Genomic DNA, 15,517 nt, shown 5'->3' with positions numbered 1-15,517 from the left:
CTCTCTCTCTCTCTCTCTCTCTCTCTCTCTCTCTCTCTGTGTGTGTGTGTGTGTGTGTGTGTGTGTGTGTGTGTGTGTGTAAAATCTTAAGGACTCTGAAAGTACCCATAAAGTAAGGGTTTACTCCTCTCACCCTTGATGAAGGTGTAAGGATTATATTTGTCACATTACCCACCATGATCACACAACCTCACTTTGTACTATATTTATAAAAAGTTAAGTGAACAGAAAATTAAAAATAGCCTGGGCTATATGGTAAATTTGAAGCCAACCCAAACTATATAGTTTGTGGCTAGCCAGGGATAGGTACCACAATGTTACTCTATCTTGGGGGGGGGGGGGCAGTTAAGAGACTGGATCACCAAGGGTGCATACAAAGGTTTGGTTAACTCTTACCTTCTAAATTAGGCAGAAATTCCCCAAAAGCTTTAGTTAGAGGTGATGCACTCTGTGTTCTTTCATCAAGGGACATGTGGGAAGATGGCTTTGTGCAGTCAATAAACAAATCCCGAGTGTCCAAAACAGTGTGTGTATCATCCGCTTGCACATCTTTGGCTAGAGGACTCAATTCTACTTTGTGTTGTTCAAGTGTCTCGGGATTAGACAGGTGAGATTCTTTCCTGATTTTGTTAAGAGATTTCTTCAGAATCTCATATCTAGTGAGAAGAGCCTGTAAATTGGAATGTAATTCTGGAATAGCTTGGTTTTTTTCCACATCGTCTGGGAAAGCATCACTGTGCACATAACTCTTTGGTTCCAGTTTAAAAGTGGTCTCTGAACTAGTAGAACTATTAAGACTTAGGCGACCAACTTCTTCTGGAAGAGTTTCATGTAATATGCCAATGCCACTCAACCTCTGAAAAGAATCCCATAACAGAGTTTTATGTGTGGAAGATTCACTGCAAGAAGCTTGTGAGTGGTCCAGTACTCGAACACAGTCCTCTTTACTTCTACTCATCACATCTACTCCACTGGCCACACCAGGGGAGAATGCCTCCACTTGTCTAGTTTCTGAATCTTGCTTACAAATCATTTTCTTATTTATCAAGTCTGACTCATCTTCTGTTGGGGGTTCACTAATCTGACTTGTTACCAAATGTCTCTGAGGTACACCTTTAAGCTGATATGGAACATCTTTCTCTTCAGGCAAATAAGACCGATCAAAATCTGGGGAAAAAAGAGCCATGCTAAATTCCCTCTGATTCTGCAGTATAGATGAAGACTCTGATGACGACATTTGTCCAGAATTGGCATCCACTAGAATCCCATCTGAACTTCTTTTATCTTCAGCTTCGACAGCTTTTCTCCATGAGGTCCTAATATCAGTTACTAATTAATGTGGGGGAGAAAACACATATTTTATCAGTTATATATACCCAAACACAAACATGCAATTAATATACTTTATTCTAGTACTGAAAATAAAGCTAGTGCCTCAGTCCAAGTCCCATACATATGCCGACAGGATGACAAACCAAAGCATAAGAAAACTTCATCTCCAAATGACCAAACTCAAGTCAGTACACATAGCAACAGCTGTTCCTGAAATACACATAAACTTATAATGTATTTGATTACATACCAGAAATGGGCAGAATTTTTGCCGTTGTTGTTGTTAAAAGATTAGAACCTGCATTGGTGTGAGCAAACCTGATACTTCCTTCCTTAGTTAACCAGTGCAGATCATTTGGGTTGAATCATTGAATACAAATTCTTCTTTGCTGCTCATTTAATTCATTGAGCTGAGACAGCATAGGTTATTGTTCTTCAAGTGACAAAGTGAATTAAATAGGGTCCTGCAGTGTGATTTTCTTTTTAAGAAATTATATTTAACACAACCTTGCTCATTTGTTGACTAGGGCTGGAAAAATAGGTCAGTGGTTAAGAGTACTGACTGTTCTTCAAGAAGTCCTGAGTTCAATTCCCAGCAACCACATGGTGGCTCACAACCAATTAATGCCCTCTTCTGTGTGTCTGAAGACAGATACAGTGTACTCATATATGTTATATAAATAAGATTAAAAAAAAAAAGATTAGATACTGGTAGATACTGGTATTAGGCTGTTGGCCATTTGATCGGCCCCAACTCCTCAAATCTGCCATTGCAGCATGGAAATGGCTATAAGCAACGTGTCAAAAAATGAGCAAGGTTGTGTTAAATATAATTTCTTAAAAAGAAAATCACAGCCAGGCGGTGGTGGCGCACGCCTTTAATCCCAGCACTTGGGAGGCAGAGGCAGGTGGATTTCTGAGTTCGAGGCCAGCCTGGTCTACAGAGTCAGTTCCAGGACAGCCAGCGCTATACAGAGAAACCCTGTCTCGAAAAAAAAACAAAAAAAAAAAAAAAAAAGAAAAGAAAAGAAAAGAAAATCACACTGCAGCAGGACCCTATTTAATTCACTTTGTCACTTGAAGAACAGCAACCTATGCTGTCTCAGCTCAATGAATTAAGTCAGCAGCAAAAAAGAAATTGTATTCAATGATTCAATGATCTGCACTGGTTAACTAAGGAAGTATCAGGTTTGCTCATACCAATGCAGGTTCTGGAGGGAAGCACTTGATGCTCTCATTATTTTTGCCCTGGGGTACATAAAGATCTATGCATGCAGTGGTGGCTACTTATGACTGCTGACTGGAAAGCAAAATCACCACACTCCCTAAACAAGGATGTCTGACCTGAAAGTGAGAATTTTTCTTAGTACATTTACTGAATTTATCCCTTTATTTACTTAGTGCGTGCCTATACAGAGGACAGCTTCTAGGAGTCCATTCTCTCCCATGTGGAACATGGCTCAACTGGCCCCAGAATATTTTTTAAGTAACTAAATAAAACACTTTGCAGAAAAATAGCCAAGTAAAACAAGATTATAATATCAGGACTGATTATATTTCTGTGGAAGTACTCAGAAGTCACAAAAGATGCTGATGAAAGATGGTTGTAAAATGTGAGGGATCATGTTGAATACTTCAACAAAATTCCATTATATCAGAATAAAGAGCCACTGACAGTAAACAAGATGTACAGTTTTAAATTGTTTCCAAAGAACTGTCAGTCCGATCATGAGTCTAATGGTGGGAAATGTCTTAGAAAGGGAAATGGAACAGAGAGCACTAACTTACTCAAGTTATCTGGAGTCCGCGGAATTTGTTTCCTTGCTAAGAAGGGATTAGAAATTAAAGTGTCAATTAGCTCCTCCAGTTCGACTTCTTTTCCTTCAGAGAGCTGTGGTGAATCAGACAGAACTACTCTGGCAACCTACAAGAGGAAAGAACAAAAGAAAAATGACCACGGCCAGACAGAACCATGACAGAGTACAGAAGGAAGCACGAGCACAGCAGTCAGCAGTGCAGCACTGGCAGACGGCTGCAGACGTTCCCTGGCATGCTGCAGGCAGGCCAGGTCCTCTGCAGAGCAGTGCATGTTCTTTCTTAACCACTGAACACTCTCTCCAGCCCCCAGCCTTCATTTTTATTATCTGTGACTCCTTTACTTCAAATTTCTCAACAATTAACTCTACTCCATTTTTGATCCTAACACCACTTAGGAAAAATAAATCACAGCTACATAAGCATGTTTATTGATAATGTTTTCTAACCTCATCTACCAGACGATCTTGCTCTTTCTGGAATGGATCACTCTTTTTCACTGGCAGAGACTCTCTGAATGCACTATTCTGGGCATTTTTTGCAATATCTGATAAAGAAGAGTCTTCCACTTCAGAGTCTGCTATTTTCTTGTAAATCATGGTTTTCTCTTTAGGAGTCCTCATATTTGGATCCTGAAAATAGACATACATTATAACGTAATGATCATGGCTGGCTAGTATTGAAGCTCTTTAAATGGCAGGTCTAAATAATTCCACATTCTCATTAAGCAAGGGAATAGAAATGGCACAAGAATGGGAGGGAAAAAACCTAACTATAATTAAGTCACCAAAAACACTTTATTTATAAATCAATACTGTCACAATTAGCTGAAGCTGTTTTTAAAGGCAAGCTATGTGCCTGTATAATCCCAGTACTTGGGAGGCTGAGGGAAGAGAATTGCCATGAGTTCAACATTGGCCTGGGCTATACAGCGAGTTCAAGACTAGTCTGGTCAATTAGCAAGGCCATGTCTCACAATAATGAAAATTGCTTTAGACCATACCTTCTCTAGTGTGAAACTGTTTGTATCTGAGGATGAAGCACACTGTAAGGGAAAAGGCACAGGGCTGAAAGAAAAAAGACAGCAAATCTAGGTTATGTGGAGGGAGGCACTCACTAACTTAATGCATCTGAGGAAGAAACTGTCTGCCCCGTATCTGTCCATGACGATTTCACTCAGTTCGCCCTGGTCATCGAAAGGCAGTTTACTCTGGGGAGGGCAGTGACAACTGGAGCAGCACTTCTGCCCAACTTGTGTATCACTCTCCCGACTAACTCCAACATTCTTACTATATATTTTTATGCCTATAAAATTTTTATAAGGGTAAACGGTTTGACATACAACAATCTGTATAAACTTGAGTTAATTCAACTAACTAGAATTGCATTATTACAATGTCCTCAAATGCTAATAATACATTAATTTCCCAGTAGCAGAGACTTTAATATCCTTTCAGCCAGGCATAGTAAGTAACACACACCTGTAAATTCAGCATTTCAGAAGCTGAGGCAAGAAGATCAAGTTCCAAACCAGACTGGGCTACAAAGCGAGACTGTCTCAAAACAAGAACCAGGGCTGTGGAGGCAACTTGGCAAATAGCCACCATGTAAACCTAAGAACCTGAGCTAGATTTCCAGATTCCAAATAGACAATCAACTCTCAATTGTCCTCTGACTTTTACACACACATAGACAATCTTGTGCCCTTCCACACACATAATAATTTTTTTTGGAAGATTAATCTGGGGGGGAGGGGCAAGCGGGGTAGAAGATCCCCTTAAGCTCCAATGCTAGCATGGCTGCATTAAGCACTTTTTATATTGCTCCCTTTCCAGGCCATGAAAAGCACACACTATAGTAATGAAAATATATATGTTCGTACAAGTGCAAGTTATTATGTAATATCTTGTTTTGTTTTAATAATAAAAGTAGTAATTTATAAAATTTAAACCTACTTCAGATTTAGATGCACAAAGGGCTTCTTGTATTTCTCACTCTTTTTTATTATCATAAAAACTTTTTTTTTGTAGATCAAATTCTTTTTAGCGAAAAGACTTAGTATTGCATCTCCAAACTCAGTTTCTCCTGTAAAATCTTGCTCTGTAGTAACTATGTTACATATATAATAGAATTGTTCTGTTCTAAATCCTATAAGCTTGAAACCTGAGTTTGACCCCTAGAACCCAAATAAAGGTAGGAGAGAACTAGCCAAACAACTGTGGTTGACTTTCACATGTGTGCCATGGCCCATGTATATACAATGCAAATGCAATGTCCACACACACAATGGAGCAAACAGAGAGCGCGAGAGCGCGCGCGCGCGCGCGCACACACACACACACACACTGTACACAAATAAATAAATAGTAAATAAATTTTCTTTTAAAAAACAAACAGAAAGAGTAGTTCAAGGAAAGCCTGATCATCCAGCCTGGCTTACATGAGACCCTGTAGAAAACAAAACAAAAAAAAGTAACTCTCAACTTAATTTCAAAATTAAGAGACCTTAAGAGACAAAACCAGAGACCTTTGCCAAGAGCACTTTACTTACTTTTCAGATCCAGAATACAAAGTGAACAGCTGTGCTAATTAACCTGGTGGGTTTTCGTCCTTGAGAGGCTATAACTGAGTTCTAGGCCAATCAGAGTTATGTAAGATTAGGTTTTTTTGTTTGGTTTTTTGGAGATAGCACAGTGGTTATGAGCACTTGTTACTCTTCTAGAGGATAAGTTCAGTTCCATCATGTACATAAAAGCAGCCCACAACCACCTGTCGCTATAGCTCAGAGTATATCTCCTGAGTTCCATGGGCTCCAGGGTGCATGTGCATCTAACATAAATGAAAAATCAAATAAATCTTTAAGCAGGTGGGAGATTATGGCTCAGTAGGTAAAAGACTGGAGGCCTGAGTGCAATTCCCAGAATCTTCACTGGAAGAGAAAAAAACATTCCTAAAAATTCTGACCTGGGGCTGGAGAGATAGCCCATTGGTTAAGAGCACTGCCTGCTCTTCCAGAGGTCATGAGTTCAATTCTGAGCAACTACATGGGGGCTCACAACCATCTGTAATTGGATCCAATGCCCTCTTCTGGTGTGTGCTCAGTGACAGGATGCTTATATACATTAAATAAATAAGTCTTTTTTTTAAAAAGTTCTCTGACCTTCACATGTACACAACACCCCTAAATCAATCTCTCTCTCTCTCTCTCTCTCTCTCTCTCTCTCTCTCTCTCTCTCTCTCTCATACACACACACACAATGAAATTTAAAACAAATTATTTAGTAAAAGCTGCAACATGACTAGCAATTAGGAAGGGGAAGCCTTGAAGCTGGGTGGGTAAAAAGGTAAAGGTAGATCTGAAAAGACTTGGAGAAAGAGTAAAGTCAAAACACACTGTATTAAATTCTCAAATTAAAAAAATATTTTTACAGATGTATGAATAGATAATGAGCCATTACATGGGGGGGGAGAGAGGGAGAGAGGGAGGGAGGGAGGGAGGGAGGGAGGGAGGGAGGGAGGGAGAGAGAGAGAGAGAGAGAGAGAGAGAGAGAGAGAGAGAATTCTAATTGAAAATATTCCAGGGCTGGAGAGGTGGCTCAGCAGTTAATAGCACTGACTGTTCTTCCAGAGGTCCTGAGTTCAATTCCCAGCAACCACATGGTGGCTCACAACCAACTGTAATGGGATCTGATGCCCTCTTCTGGTGCATCTGAAGACAGCTACAATGTACTCATATAAATAAAATAAATAAATCTTTAAAAAAATTCCAGATTGGAATTTTGTTTTCTACATAAGTTTAGGAAGAATGTAAAACTAAGTAAACAGGAAAACAGAGATAGAGCTGAGAAGCGTTGGATGTGGCAGCACGTGCCTTTTATCCCAGCACAGAAAGCAGCTGTGGAGCTCTGTGAGTCCAAGGTCAACTTGTTCTACACAGTGAATTGTAGGCCAGCAATTCAAAAAGTAAATAGATCAACTAAGCAAACAGCATCACTACTATACATTGGGAAACTGTGCAAAACCTGCTATAAAGAGAGTGTTCACAAAAAATCAGGAATGAGCTACTACTACTGAATATTGGCTTCAAGTACAATGCTATCTCCATCAGCTTACTCTAATTGATACAGCAATAAAACTTCGAGTGCTCCGATTACCTGTGATGACAACTGCGTGTGAAAGAGCAAACTGTACTTTCTTTCCCCTAGTCAGGGATTCTCTGTGAAGCCCTGGCCATCCCAGAACTCACTCTGTACACCAGACTAGCCTCCAACTCAAAGTTCTATTTGCCTCTACCTTTGCCTCTGACTCCTGAGTGCTGGGGTTAAAGGCATGTACCACCACTACCCAGCTTAAAACTGTACTCTTCCCATGGTTTTTAAGTATTATATTCAAGCCATTGAATTCTCCCAAGTAATCTTTCCTTCACAATTTTCATAGGTGATCTATTTTCATATCTGTCCCTCTTCTTCTCGGCAAAGTTGTACTACATGAAACCTACAAAAGCCAAACATCAATCAAATAATAATACATGGTATCATTAGAGCAACAGTCCCAAGCTTAAGAGCAGGTACTATTCTTATAGGGGACCCAAGCTCAGATCCTAGCATACACTGTGCAGCTCCCAAACACCTGAACCTCAAACTCCAGAAGTTCTGACAACCTCTTCTGAACTCCTCAGACACCAGCACTCACAGGCACATACCCACACCCATATACACATAATTAAAGGTACTAAAAACAAATCTTAGCCAAGCCTGACAACCTGAGTTTCAGTCCTGGAACCCACACTGTAGAAGGAAGTAATGAACCAACTCACACAGGTTGTCACTCTGACCCCACACACATGCACTCATACATCAACAGAGGAATTTTAAAAAGATATAAAAAACAACATAAGGGCAGGGAAGACGGCTCAGTGAGTAAGTAATGTGCTTCCTGCACGAGCTTAAGCTGGAAGAGCTGACACATACACAGCACATAGACGCATACACAAGCATACGCCACACATGTATACATGAGTCCAATTATCTGTTAGGTATACCTGTTTTGAAAACATATGTGTACTCCACAACACATTTACTTCAGAGTTTGTGACTCTTTTATTTATTGGTGGGAGGAGGCACAGCACATATATGGAGGTCAGGGGACACATAGGGAGGAAGTTCTCTTCCCACTATGTGGGTCTGAAGGATCAGAACTTAGGTCCTCAGGCTTGAGAGTAAACACCTTACCCACTAAGCTACCTCACTGGGCCTCGTTTTTACTTTCTATCAGGCATTGATCATAAAGCTAAAACAGGATACTAGAAAACAGGCAATAGAGAAAACAGAATTCCTGAAAGAAATAACAAAATAGGTTGAAGTTTTTCATGTTAAATTTGGCATTAGAGTAAATCAAATATCTTCTAGTATTTTTATAAAGAACATAACTCTTTATAAATATTAAAAACTTCATTATAAACTGAGAATTGTGGTGCAGACCTCGAATCTCAGCACTCAGAACACAGAGGCAAGCAGATCTCTGAGTTCAAGGCCAGCCAGAGCTATGCAATGAGACCCTGCCTCAAAAAAAATATAATATAATAGGGTATAATATAATATAATATAGCATCATCATCAGTAATAACAACCGTCCATATATGGGCCAGAGGGAGAAAAGACTGACTCACCCACGAAGAGCACTTTCTGTTCTTGCAGAATATCAGGTTTAGTTACTAGCACCTACAATGGAACTTGCAACTGTAACTCTAACTCCAGAGGATCTAGCAACCTCATCTGGCCTTCAAAGGCATCAGACGTTACACTTACATACATGCAAGTAAAGTGCTCATACATATAAAATGAACAAACTTTTTTTTTTTTAAAATCTGTAATATAGATGCAAACAGCAAGCTGTGCAGGCTAAAGCAGGAAAGATGTTCACCAACTGAAAGCTAAACTAAACTCAGCCATAGCAATAGAAAGCATTAGTCTGAAAGGTCCCCAACAAACCATATGACCACAAAATGCCCCAAATTTTACTCACTCAATAGTTAAGAGTGATTTTTAAATAGTTCACATGCATAGAAAAGGGCAAAAACTCCCAAACTTACCTTATGCAATTTCCAAACCTGTACTTTCTTCAAAACTCAGATAATTCCCATAAAACCCAATATTCAGATAAATAGAAGGAAAACACCCAGGCATAGTAAATATTGAACATCTTCTGCAAATGTGGGTATGCAGTAGGAAAACACTATCTGGTTGAGAGGAAGACATTAGGCACGATTTCACTGTACACAAAGTTCTAAACTGGCTCAAAGTGAGACTAGAATCAAGAGTTGGCGTCAAGGTCAGATGCTTTACCTGTTAGCTCTGTGACACACATTTCCCGGGATATCCACCTCTCTTCTGCTACCATTTTCTTGTTTAGGTTCTTTATGTGAATCTAAGGAAGTACAAAAATTATTCCTTTAAGTAGGTTTGTATATTCTAATATTCAAGGACCTCTAGAAACGATAAAAGACCTAATCTTTTCCTCCTGAAACCAAGGTCTTAAACCTTTGCTAGTGTTAAACAAGTGCTGTACCACTGAGCTTCATGCCCAATTGTTTACAATAGCTTCTGAACAGAAAACAGACAAATATAAACCCTAGAAGGAGCCAAGGGGATGGCTCAGTGAATAAAAACAACTTGCCATACAAATCTGATGGCTTGAGGTCAACTCCCTGAGTCCAAGATGTAGTGCACGCACCCATAATCCCAAAACCCCTACAGGAAATCAGAGGCAGACAAACTGGAGAACTGCAGGTCAACTGGCCCTGCAAACTTACAAAAAAGCAACAGAACAGACCCTGCTGAACACTCACACAGGAAAAAGGTGGTTTTTGGTTTTGTTTTGTTTTGTTTTGTTTTTTAAAACGCTAGAGCCAAGGAGATAGCTGGCTCAGCAGGTAAGGATGCATGCCATCAATCCTGACAACCTGAATTAGCTCCCTAAACCCACATGAAGAACACGAACTCCCACATGCACTTTGTAGTGAGCATGCATACATAAAACAGTATTTGGGGGAAAAATAACCACTAAATTGGTAAGATAAATAAAGAAGAAACAGATTATGTGGTAGCAAAAGACTGATGTAGCCATTAATGGTACTATATCTCGACAAGTCAAGCACTTGGAAGGTAAAGGCAGAAATTCAAGGCAAGCTTCTGTTATTCAGAGTTTGAGACCAGCTTGGGCTACAGAGACCCTATCTCGAAAAAATAAACAAACAAAACGGGGGTGGGGCAAAGATATATACATGGATCTGAGTTTGATGATCGGCACCAAATTCAGTGTTATATAGCCACATTACATTTTAAGTAAATCAACCATGTCAACAATATAAACATGCAAAAGCAAAAGGCACTTAGCATACTTCAATACATTTATGTCAGCCCTCAGCTTGCACATTTTTTACACCAACCCTTCAACAACTATGTTACTACCATACTAACACAGCAAAGATATAAAAGACCAAGCAGTCAGTCTAAAATAGTGCTCTGTTTTGCTACAGTAGTATGCCAAAAGTATGTAAGGAGGCAGAAGATAAACACCAGTCCCAGTGAGAGAATGAAAAGACAAAGGTATCAAGAGGGTAGGTACAGATTTCATTTGCCACAGCATAGAGGCCATGGCTTATGGTACTGAGTAGGAGATAAACACCAAGACATCGTAAGAAAGGAGACTGGCAAATGAAGCCATGGCTACATTACAGATGAGGTGCCCCTTTTCAACATGTTAATACCCAAGAGTCTTCCTATACTTGAGCATTTAGCTAAGGTGTCATGCTTACGGCAATCCAAATGCTATGAAAAGATACTCACCCGTTATAGTGGTCTAAGTAGTATGTCAACTCAAGCTTTTTTTTGTTTTGTTTTTTGAGACCGGGTTTCTCTGTGTAGCCCCTAGTGTCCTGGAACTTACTTTGAAGACCAGGCTGGCCTTGAATCCACCTGCCTCTGCCTTCTGAATACTGTGACTAAAGGCACATGAAACCACTGCCTGACTACAACTCAACCTTTTCAAAGCCCTCTGTACTATGTTCCCCAAGTGAGAACAAACACAAATAGACAAGGTAAGTTCAGAGGCTAGAGAGAGAGAGATGGCTCAGTGGTTAAGACCACTGGCTGTTCTTTGAGAAGTTTGATTCCCCGATACTCACGTGGCAGCTCATTACTGTAACTTTGGTTCCAGGGGATCTAACACTTTCACAGAGGCATAAATACCAATGCTCATAAAATAAAAACAAATCACTTATTTAATCCCAGCACTTGGGAGGCAGAGGCAGGCAGATCTCTGTGAGTTCAAGGACAACCAGGACTACACAGAGAAACTTTATCTCCAAAAAACAAAACAAAAATAATTTTTAAAAAGAAAGGGAGGAAGGATAGAGGGAAGGAGGGAGGGTGAGAAGGGAAAAGGAAAAGAAAGGGAAAAGGAGAAGGAGGAAGAGGAGGAAGAAGAGAAAGGGGAGGAGGAGATCAAAAAGGAGGAAGAGAAGGAGGAGGAGGAGAGAAGGAGGAGGAGGAGGAGGAGGAGGAGGAGGAGGAAGAGAAAGAGGAGAAGGAGAAGGAGAAGGAGAAGGAGAAAGCTGAGTTCAAGATTAGCTTATGCCACATAGTGAGTTCCAGGCCAGCATAGGCTCCTCCATGTGGAGAGACTCACTAAAGGTGAAACTACAACCTCGTATTTCACTAAGAAGCAAACCACCATGGGAATCAGCAAGAACATAGGAGTAAAAATACCTAAGATACAAAAAATAAAACACAAGAAAATGAAAAAGACATAATTAAAAGGTATGAGCAAAAAGAAAGAAACCAAAATACAAAATTAAACTATAAAAAAAAAAAACAGTTTTGAAAAAGAAGTAAATAAGACTTCTCAGTTTGGGGCCATAACTCAGTCGATTGTAACTACCCACAACACACCCATGCCTGTAATCTAATCACTTAAGAGATGGAAGCAGGAGATCAGAAGTTCAAGGTCACCTCAGGCAGTTTAGAAAGACCAGGCTAACAGGACAGCTCAACAGGAAATGTTATTTGCTGATTAACAACCTAAGTTCATCTCCAACTCCAGACCAGACTGATAGAGAAGACAGAACCAACTCCTGTGAGCTCTCCTCCCTCCATGAAAGAACTGGAGTGTACATGCACACTAAGTCAATCAAAAACTAAGAAGAAGAAAGGAAGAAAAGGACAACAAATTAGGCTTCTCAAAGTAAGCAATAATGAATACTAAGTGTTAGTTAGAATAGATTAAAAAGACAGCAAACTAACTAAGGTAATAAACTATAAAAGAGATCTGATGTTGAGGTGTGGTCTGTTGCTATGTATTGTAATGCTAAATTCTGTATGCCAAGTGCAAATCTGTCCCTTAATGTAAAACTATTGGTTAAATAAAAATGGCTACAGCCAACTACTAGAGGGATTAGGGATGGGCAGGTTTTTGGTTACCTAGTTGGAGGTCACAGGTGGAGAGGGAAGAGCAGAGCAGAGCAGAGCAGAGCAGAGCAGAGCAGAGCAGAGCAGAGCAGAGCAGAGAAGAGAAGAGAAGAGAAGAGGAAGCCACCATGAGAGGAGATGGACCATGAGCACATGGCTGGGGAGTAACAGCAAATATTTGGGGGTACACTGCTGGTACAGTAGCCAGTCCAGCAATTAAGAAAGTAGATTAGGGATCAACCCCCATAACTGTCAAAGCTAAATAATATAACCATAGTCTGAGTATCACTCATTTGAAGCTAGACAGAGATAAATTTAAATTGGTTCAACTACAATTAACAAGTCCAAGAACATAAGAATCTGTATATACAAATGAGAACTTAACAGAGATGAAAGACAGAACTAGAAGTTCCAGGCATTCATGGTGGCACTGTAATTACAACTGTAATCTCAGCACTTCTGAGGCTAAGGCAAGAGAATCTCAAGTTTGAGGCTGGCCTGGGGTACAAATTAGAACACCTAAACACCTAAACCAAAATATGTAACAACTAACAAAACAGAATCCTAGTAGAAGATTCAGAAGCAAAGAACTTTAAAATGAAAGATGAAACTGGAGATAGCTCAGTAGTTAAAAGTACTGCTTTTACAGGAGTTTGGTCCCCAGCACCTATATAAGGCAGCTCACAAATGTAACTCTAGCTCTGGGGTATTTGACACCTCTACAGACTCCATGGTATCCTCATGAACAACTTCATGCATATGGGTGTGTGCGTGTGTACATATAAAATCTTTTTCAAAATTAAAGACAGGCAATAAATATTAGAGGAGACACAGGAAAACAAATTCTTGAACTTTGACAATAATAAACATACATAGCCAAATAGTTAAAAACAAATCTACATTTAGGAGTGTCCCAATAAACCAACATAATATAAAAAAGACATCTTATAAGCAACCATAAATTATAACCTAATTATGTACAAATGAATGACAATGAGATATATGGTTAATGTGTCTGTGATAACAGAAGACTGGATCCCAGACTTCACCTTCACAGTCCTAAAGATCTGTCAACCCGGGGTCTAAATCCAGGATGACTACTGCTCAATACTAAGTGAATGGCAGGCTGGGCGGCTTACAGCTTTATTCCCAGCCCTCAGATATTCTGAAGCATTAATTTTTTGCAAGTGATAGATTCTATCCTTTTTTCATAACATTTTGCAACTAAAACAGTAGTTTTATGCTATATATTTCACAATAAAAATAACTGGAAATCAGGTAAAGGCATTTGCCACCTTGCCTAATTATCTGAGTTGGATCCTAGGTACCCTACTTGGTAAAAGGTACCACTTCATAAAAGGAAAGAACCAGTCTGTTCTGTGATCTCTACACATGTACGATGGTGTGTACATGCACATATTCATAAATACACATAAATGTAAAAGATAATTGAAAATTATAAATAACTTATAAACAATGAGAAATAAGCCATGGGCAGTAGTGCTGGTCTTGCACACCCAGCACTCAAGAGGCAGAGGCAGGAGAACAGCTTGGAGGCCAGCCTGGTCTACATAGTAAGTTCTAGCTCAGTCAATGCTTCACAATGAGACACTGTCTTTAAAAGGAAGTGGGAAGAGCTTACCAACCTGGAAGTGAAGCAGGATACTTCAAAAGTATACTCTTTGCATATACTTCCTCTGACACAGGATCAAACGAAAGGGGAGACATGGGAGGCAAAAGATCCACAGCCTTAAAACACAGAATTCACAACACTAAGTAAACACATTCACAACCACAATGACGAAGCCAAGCTCAACTACATGTGAATTGTTTCCCTAACAATAAATTACCAAACACTTATCCTGTGACTGTTCGTATGCATATGTTTGCCTGCATATGTGTCTGTGCACCCACTATATGTGTGCCTGGTGCCCACAGAAGCCAGAAGATGGCATCAGATACCCTAGGATTGAGTGTGGGCTAGGAATTAAACCCCAGTCTTCTTGAAAGAGCAGCCAATGGGCTTACCTGATAAACTACCTCTTCAGACCCTGCAAATATTTTTCTAAATAAAAGAATACAATATTTGTATATTTCAAATTTTACTTAATAGTATTCATTTTAGCCTCTGAATTTAAAATGAGTGAACTATAGATGACAACAGCTTGATGAAAAACCATTAAGAAATTATTCTAGCCGGGCGGTGGTGGTGTACGCCTTTAATCCCAGCACTTGGGAGGCAGAGGCAGGTGGATCTCTGAGTTCGAGGCCAGCCTGGTCTACAGAGTAAGTTCCAGGACAGCCAGGGCTACACAAAGAAACCCTGTCTCAAAAAACAAAAACAAAAACAAAAATTGTATTTTTAAACATTTCAACTGCACAGTAACACACACCATCTATAATCCTAGTGTTCCGGCTACAGATATTCCAGATCAGCCTAGCATACATACCTATCTACACAACAGGTACCTATCTCTAAAAAGCCACTGGGCCAAGCATGGTGGCAAAGGTTTACAATCCTAACATTTGGGAGCAGATGCAGGAGAATTAGCAGTTCATATCCATCATTGGACACATACCAAGTTTAAGACCAATCTGGATACAAGAAACTGTCTCAAAACAAAACTTGGGCAATGGGCTGGCTCAGCAAGTAAGAACACTTGCCTGGCAAGCCTGAGGGCCTAAGTTCAACTCCAAGAACACTGATTGAATGGAAAGAATAGATTCCATAAAAATCATCCTGTGCCCTCTTGTCATATGTCATATGCATATGACACATGCATGCATGTCATGCATCATGATACATGCATGCTGCCCCAACATATACACACACTATATACAATGATTTATATATATATACACATATGTATATACACACACATATGTATATATACACACACATA

General features: G+C 39.7%; 1 protein-coding gene and 1 non-coding gene across 3 annotated transcripts in view; both read right to left on the bottom strand.

The window, feature by feature from the left end:
* The window catches only part of Haus6 (HAUS augmin like complex subunit 6), a 33,158-nt gene that overhangs the window by 1,929 nt on the left and 15,712 nt on the right, over positions 1 to 15,517 (bottom strand). For both annotated transcript variants that reach the window (XM_034503059.2, XM_076934695.1), the window contains exons 11-16: positions 14,261 to 14,363; positions 9,492 to 9,573; positions 4,151 to 4,214; positions 3,597 to 3,779; positions 3,121 to 3,256; positions 397 to 1,329 (exon numbers count right to left, since the gene is read on the bottom strand). In XM_034503059.2, the coding sequence (XP_034358950.1) occupies positions 397 to 1,329; positions 3,121 to 3,256; positions 3,597 to 3,779; positions 4,151 to 4,214; positions 9,492 to 9,573; positions 14,261 to 14,363 (1,501 nt within the window). The remainder of the gene's footprint in view (positions 1 to 396; positions 1,330 to 3,120; positions 3,257 to 3,596; positions 3,780 to 4,150; positions 4,215 to 9,491; positions 9,574 to 14,260; positions 14,364 to 15,517) is intronic.
* LOC117709685 (small Cajal body-specific RNA 8) lies at positions 4,288 to 4,417 on the bottom strand. The gene has a single exon (XR_004606930.1).

This window comes from Arvicanthis niloticus, chromosome 5 (genome assembly GCF_011762505.2).
Source record: "Arvicanthis niloticus isolate mArvNil1 chromosome 5, mArvNil1.pat.X, whole genome shotgun sequence".
Lineage (NCBI taxonomy): Eukaryota > Metazoa > Chordata > Mammalia > Rodentia > Muridae > Arvicanthis > Arvicanthis niloticus.
The sequence above is the reverse complement of the archived record's forward strand: the minus strand, read 5'-3'. Positions and strand labels throughout refer to the sequence as shown.